The sequence below is a fragment of the Gossypium hirsutum genome, chromosome D01 (assembly GCF_007990345.1).
Source record: "Gossypium hirsutum isolate 1008001.06 chromosome D01, Gossypium_hirsutum_v2.1, whole genome shotgun sequence".
NCBI classification, from domain to species: Eukaryota; Viridiplantae; Streptophyta; class Magnoliopsida; order Malvales; family Malvaceae; genus Gossypium; species Gossypium hirsutum.
Window position 1 is genome coordinate 2,649,201 of NC_053437.1, and position 7,221 is coordinate 2,656,421.

The window sequence follows — 7,221 nt, forward strand, 5'->3', positions numbered from 1 at the left end:
CGAAATGATCACTGGATTATTTGAAGTTTTAATTTAAGTCATATCATATATGACCTCTACTCGCACCATTTACACCAATTGAAAGCTCTTCTTTCTTTTCTCTTTTATAGTTCATTTTTCTCGTAAAACAACATTGGACATCACGAATTTGCAAGCCAAAATCCTAACAACTTTCTCCTCTAATCTTCGAGACTAATTGCCAAATCAACTTAGAACTAATGTATATTTTTCTAGCAATTGATGGGTATTTATCTATTGTGCCAATCGTCGAATCGGTGCTTAGATCTCATTAAGCAGACTTTAAAAAACAAAAACTCGACAGCCTAGTTAACTTTTCGAAGTCAATGATTAAAATGTAAACTTAGTAATAGATCAGTGACATGTAGTTTACCCAAAACTCTTTCCTATAACTTATATTTTTTTTCTTTTGTTTATAAACGGTTTTAATTTATTAAAACATTTAATATATTAAATAAATTCATGTAATCATTTATTTATTTACTTTTTTTAAAAAATTTAAAAGTATTTATTTTATCAAGATACTCTTATACTAATATTTGGGTAACAATTTATAATCAAACACAACATTCAATGAAAAATTCAGAAACTTTTAGGGATCAAAATTAAATAATAAATTTTTGAAAGATAGAAAACATAATTTTTTTTTAATTTAAATCATTTTAGCATATAACTTTTAGCTTTGACTTTTTTTTAATCTCTACCCACCACATGCTTTAACTTCCTTCCTATTTAGGTACTTTATAATTTATAAACTTTAAAATTAATAATAGTAAAATTGTACTTTAACCCCTTTAAAATGATAAAATTTTGATTTAATCCTTTAAAAATTATATCGATATAGATTATTGAAATGATAAAATTACATTTTTATTATCATAAAAAATATATAATTTAATTCCGAGCTCCCAAAAACTCCATTGCAATTTATTGTTGAAGGATATCCCTTCATTTATTTATTTTTTCTCCTTTTCCTTTATGCACTTTGCTAGCTTTAAGAATCAATGTTTAATCTATTTAGGAGATCCTACATATTAAATAATTAATTATATATAAACTAGAGTTTTTGTGCTTTCTATTTTTGTCGGTGAAAAAGAAAATAAAAAATATCAATTAAAATACCACAATGCAGCATATATCATGTATCCAATCAAAAGCATCCTGCGGTCGAATATGACATTAAAATTTTAGGGGTTTAATTACAAAAAAAATTAAAAGTTGAGGGTTTATTGAATTTTTTAAGGATTTAATTAAAATTTTCAAAACTTTTGAAGGGCTTAAAGAGAATTCCAAAAATTTTAAAAGGACCTGATTAAAATCTTCTAATTTTTTAAAAGTTTGATGGGAATTTTACAAATTTTAGGGGACAAGATCTGGCTCCCATTACGTTCCGCTTCAGGCATTTTTAAACTATAGTTTAAATTTTAAATTAATCTCTAAATTTCATATTGTTCTAGTTGACTTTTCAAAAGATTGGTATCATATTTTTATCAAAAAAAAATTGTATCGTATCAGTTAGATCCACTTATCTGTGAAAATTAAATGTCAACTTAAATTTAATGTGAAACATATTTAAAATATGTTGATCAAATTTTAATCATGTGTATAATTGTTACATGAACTAGCGACGAAGGTAAAAGAAATTAGGGGACGTAAATTTGAGTTATAAATCTTTTGGGATAAAAGTAAATTTATCATTATACTAATTTATATATATTTAAAAAATTTTAAGGACTTAAAAGAAATTTTACTATCTTATGGGGCCAAAGCCACTACCTGCACCATTGCATGGACATATTAGGTTTGACGTATTAAAAAATATAGTGTCATTAAAATTTAATTGACTATTTTTTAATAAGTTCTATTTCGTATTGAGCTAACACGTAACATATAAGTTGACAATTGGACTAACAAAAGAACATTTTGAACTTTGAGATTAAATTGAAATTTGAATCCTAATTTGAGAATATTCGATGCAATTAATTTATCATTATTGGTGAAAAATATAAACGGAAAAATCTTTAAATAACACAATGCATAGATCTCCATCCATCCGTAAGAACCAGAAAAGTCCATGCCTTGACTTTATCAATGCATAGGTTAAAATATGTTTGAAGTCCCTGTAGTTTTTGTACATTTATAATTTAGTTCATTTCTTTTTATCTCTTGAAATTTAATCTTTCTATTTTTCGAATTTCATAGCTCAAATTATTGTTAATATTATTAAAAAGTGATGTTGTAATGAACCTAAATTTAACAGAAGAATTTTCACGGTATTAACGATTAGACTTGTATTTTTTTAATTCAAAAAATAGAAGAGCTAAATTCTTCAAAGATAAAAATAAGAGAACTAAATTCCAAATGTATAAAGATTATAAGGACTTAAAATTTATTATCATTTCATGTGCTTAGCCATGAAGCATAACCTACTGAAGGGTTATTTCATTGGACTCCAATATTAAAACTCGAGTTCGATTTAGCTTGACCTATTTTTTAATTTTATAATACGTAACTTTTATTTTATTTTATGCATAAAATTTTAATAAAAATATATACACAATTAATAAATATTAAATTAAAATTAGATTTTAATAAAAAAATTAAAAATAATACGGATGAATCTAAAGAAGCTTGAGTTACCAATGATGTTAAATATAATGTTAATGTATGTATAGACCTAACTCGAAGTTAGCCCGATACAAAAATCATATATTATGCTACGATCATATATAAGTCCAACCCGAACTCGACACGAATTGGACCAAAAATACCATCGATCAACTCTGCAAAAATTTCTTTTCATTCACCAAACAGGGAACATTTACAAGACCTTAGTTTCAGGCTTTCAGCTATTTCCACCAAGTATAAGAAATGACAAACACTGTTGAAAATTTACAAACTGGAAAGCTTCAAAAAAAAAAACCCAAAATAGAATAAAAATGAATAAATTTCGACGTCCGTTATTGTCGATGTTTAAACGCTCCGGTCATCATTATTCATAGTATTGAAGGTTGTATTTGCGGAAGTCGAGGTTCCTGACGATATGGTTGAATTGCCTTTGTCTGAGCCAGAGAAAGCATTGTAAGATGTGTTCTTTTGTCCCGGCTTGGTTTTATCGGAACTTCTAACTTTGAGGTCCATAAAATCGGAAATTAATCCCGGTTTTGTTATCTTCCTCTCGTCGACCATTTTTTGGCCTGTTAGCATCTTGACCACCGATGACATAGAGGGTCGTAGTTTAGGAGCATCTTGGGTGCAAAGAAGACCAATCTTGAGGTACCTACAAGCCTCCTCCGCATCAAAATCACCGTTCAGCAATTCGTCTACCAACCCGACCAGCTCCCTTTTCTCATAAAGGTCCCATGTCTGCAAGAAGAGATCAGTGTTCATTAACCCCAAACCCTTTCAAATATAATAATATTTTAAGGAGTTGCAACATGTTTCTAGCTTTGCAAATTTCATAAGTGCTTGATTATTTATCTCTGAGCAAAACCGAAAGGGAAGTCTCGTAACTCACAGGTCAAGCTCTGTCATTGATATAATTGCAATAAAAACTTTTAACTATAACGGAAAGGACTCGAACCCATACCCGCTCTAGGAGATATTGTTCTCCTACAGGTAACCGCGTATTTGTGTTACATCTGCCAGTGACTATTTCTATGAGGAGAACGCCAAAACCGTAGATATCTGCTTTCCGAGTCAACTGCCCCCTTATTGCATACTCCGGTGCAAGATAACCTCTGAAACGATGAATGTATACGTAAGTGGCAGTTAATACTTATCAAAAGCATAAAATACTGAGAAAGAAGTAAAAGAGAGGCAAAACTTAAAACTCAGTAGAGAAAAGGAGTTAAATTTCGCTTTGTTGCTCCGACTCTTCACTTATATTCGAACATGGATGTGAGTATATGACCCTCAGAGGACCCTCCAAATACATAAAACAAAAATGGAAACAATTGAATATAACCACGTGAGACATATACCTCTACTTGACACTCATATTTGAGCCCCAATAACACAGAAATTTTGTATTACTATTGCTTTTAACACCAAGCCACTTTGAAACTAAAAATACATTTTAAGCATGTTTAAACTTGAAGGAGTAACGAGAAGATTGAAGCCTTACATTGTTCCAGCTACACGAGTACTGACATGAGTCAAGTTTGCCGGGATAAGTTTTGCCAAGCCAAAATCTGATATTTTGGGTGTTAGGTCTTTATCAAGAAGAATATTGCTTGCTTTGATATCTCTATGAACAATGTAAGGCCGTACTTCCTCGTGAAGGAAAGCAAGCCCACGTGCGATCCCGATACATATTTTGGACCGTGTTCTCCAATTAAACTGGATATTACTGTGACCACTACCTGTAAAAGAAAAAGGGTTCGTTTGCTCTTAGTTTCTATTTGAAGGCAGTGTAATATATATACACATGTATACATATATATATACATGCATGTATAGTTTTACTACTATGCATTATGATATGAAGAATAGCCTCAATAATCTAAATTTAAAATTGTAGAACGAAATTGAAAAAATTACCAAGAAGAGTCTGGGAAAGGCTATTATTCTCGAGGTAGTTATAGACCAAGATTCTATGATTATCTTCCACACAACAGCCATAAAGCTTGACTAAATTTTCATGCTCTATCTCGGAGATCACTTTAATCTCTGTCACGAATTCTCTCACTCCCTGTCGAGATTCAGCTGAAAGTACTTTTATTGCGGCAATATTTCCGTTTTTAAGCCGCCCCTGAAAATCAATAATGATAATTAAGGTGGTTTGTTTCGCAGAACAATGAAGGGTCGAGCAGTCAATGCTCCATATATTGAAAGAACATATATATATGTCTATACCTTATAGACAGAACCGAAGCCGCCTTCACCAATCTTATTGACAGGGCTGAAATCTTCAGTAGCTGTTCTTAATTCTTTGTATGAATAAAATTTTACGTTTTGAACATCAAACTCTGTTCGGAAGAAGGAAAAAAGAAAGCAGATTAGGAGTTTTCCTTCATTAAATTGCACACGACAAAATGAAAAGATGTCCTAATTATCACAAGGCTTCTGACTTACCTTCATCAACCTCGAAAGTCTGGTTGTTCACTGAATCGTTGCGTCTACGAAATAAGAAAGAAAAACAAGTCATAACTTTATGATGCGCCAGTGCCAAGTTTTCCTATATATTTGATCAATGCTTTGAATCAGAGCAGTTATGAACCTGCCGAAAGGAAACCAATGAGGAAAAAAAAAAAACTTAGTTTCATACTAATAATTCAGTGGACTTGAATAACAAAATCATCGAGGCAGGCATGTAGCACTCATTGTAATACACCAAATTCCATGGTGCATCAACCAAAATCAAGCAGCTAACAATTTCAGGAATATCTTCCAGGATTTGTTGATGTCTCTATTAGTGTATTCATTATAGAGATCAATAACCCACAATGGCAGTCTCTAAAGTAATGAAGTTATCTATATACACACACATAATATCAATATCAATTGAATAAATCTAGTACATACACAAAATGCTTAAGAAACTATAGAAGTTTTGAGCAAGTAGCAAACAAGGGTCACTTTGCTGCACTTAACAAGGCATTGGTATCAATTATACATTTCGAATCATCCATTAAATAAAGTTCCTAGTTGAAGAAATTCATATATTAGACACCATATCATCAAGTTCATTAACAAGAACTTGTTGAATTCTGAAAATTCAGTTAATAATATTATGAAGTAATCAGCTCATAGAATCAAATGCCCAATAAATTAGACACCAAATACAGGCTTACTCTCGAAACTAGATATCCGAACCGGATTCGATTATTCGATCTCCTTAATTGAAACTCGGTGTATATTTCCAGCAATTGAGAAGTGAAGAAGAGAGCATTGAAGTAAACAAAGGGGAAATTCGACCAAATTGCAAAAACTAAAAAGCTTAATACATAATTCAACAACAACAACAACAACAACAACAATAATAATAATACCACTTACCAATTCCCAGTTCATTTCACTTCAATTTGATGAAATAAATAAATAGATGCTACCTGAAGTCAACCCCAATTTGACTATGTTCATTTCACCATTAAACATCAAAGAGAAGGAATTATAAAAATAATTTTTTTTTTAAAAGCACCCATTAAAACTATGAACTAACTAAATCAAATTCAAGCAAAATAACAACATGCTTCAACAAGAAAATAGAAACCCAGATCAGCAAATTAGCTAAACATGAAGAAAAGCAAGATTAAAGAAAAACAGATCCCAAAAAAAAAAACCCCGAAAGAAAACTGATAGGTAAATCAGAAAATTAACCTGAAAAAACAAGAACCTGAGAGAAGCAAAAGGAATCAGTTGAAGGGAAATGGTTTTAAGAGAATAATGAAGATAGAGAGAAACCAAAGTCCATAAAAGAAGGTGAAGTAAAGGGGAAATGGTTTTAATTTATGTTAGGTGTCAGTAGTTGCCCAAAACTGACTCGTCAAAATTTATTTTATTTAAAAAAAAAATCCATTTCCTTAAATTAACATGTTCAAAGATAAACATTTCTTAAACTTTTCAAACATGAAACAAGAAAGAAATTAGGGTTTTCTGCGCCTTCCTTCCTGGCGCGTACGTAAATGAATCTACTCGGCTAAATTTTCCACTCATTTGGTTTGGTCAATTATTTGCTACGTCTTCTTGAGCTCTTTTCAATTCTATATTTGCAAATTTTGGCTTCTTTTTCATATCATTTGCATGGTCAATTATTTTTCATGGAAATGATAATTATTGTTGACCAAAACAAATATATATATTTTCTATAATCTCAACATCAACGTATTCGAACTTATATCTTTTTATATTAATAAAAAAATTCATATTAATCAAACTAAGATCGAATCAACTTTTCTTCTATTATTTATGAACAACTCTGAAAGTGAGTAAGGAGTATTATCAGCTTAAAATGTAAAATAAATAAAGGGAAAGATTAAAGCATCTTTGCTTTTATTTTATGTATAAACTCTAATGATTTCTATATTATTTTTGGGTTATTGGACTTTTTTTTTATTAAATATGCTTTTGAATTTTTAAATAAAAAGCAATCAATAACTCTCCTTTTTGAGGGAAAAAAGAGAATATTTTGAAAATAAAATACTTTTCTATTATAAAAATTTAAAAATAATTTTAAATTAAATAAAAATAATTATTCAATTC

At 30.1% G+C, this 7,221-nt stretch overlaps 1 protein-coding gene across 3 annotated transcripts; it reads right to left on the minus strand.

Annotated features, from left to right (window-relative positions):
• Positions 1 to 2,797: 2,797 nt before the first annotated feature.
• On the minus strand, positions 2,798 to 6,787 carry LOC121213738 (cold-responsive protein kinase 1). Of its 3 annotated transcripts, none has more exons than XM_041086752.1 (7): positions 6,340 to 6,787; positions 5,095 to 5,239; positions 4,876 to 4,988; positions 4,561 to 4,771; positions 4,145 to 4,382; positions 3,608 to 3,758; positions 2,798 to 3,384 (listed from the first exon to the last, which is right to left on the minus strand). In XM_041086752.1, the coding sequence occupies exons 2-7, from the start codon at positions 5,165 to 5,167 to the stop codon at positions 2,992 to 2,994; spliced, it is 1,179 nt and encodes a 392-aa protein (XP_040942686.1). In that variant the 5' UTR covers positions 5,168 to 5,239; positions 6,340 to 6,787; the 3' UTR covers positions 2,798 to 2,991. The 3 variants fall into 3 exon arrangements, with proteins under 3 accessions (XP_040942686.1, XP_040942685.1, XP_040942687.1); XM_041086751.1 differs by having other exon boundaries at positions 6,019 to 6,711; XM_041086753.1 differs by having other exon boundaries at positions 6,356 to 6,707.
• Positions 6,788 to 7,221: the final 434 nt, after the last annotated feature.

Excerpts from the sequence above, each read along its gene's own strand:
- LOC121213738 (XM_041086752.1), bottom strand. The coding sequence starts at position 5,167 with ATGACTTGTTTTTCTTTCTTATTTCGTAGACGCAACGATTCAGTGAAC. Across the intron at positions 4,989-5,094 it reads GACTTTCGAGGTTGATGAAG|AGTTTGATGTTCAAAACGTA; the intron begins GTAAGTCAGAAG and ends TCTTCCGAACAG. Across the intron at positions 4,772-4,875 it reads GCTTCGGTTCTGTCTATAAG|GGGCGGCTTAAAAACGGAAA; the intron begins GTATAGACATAT and ends ATTGATTTTCAG.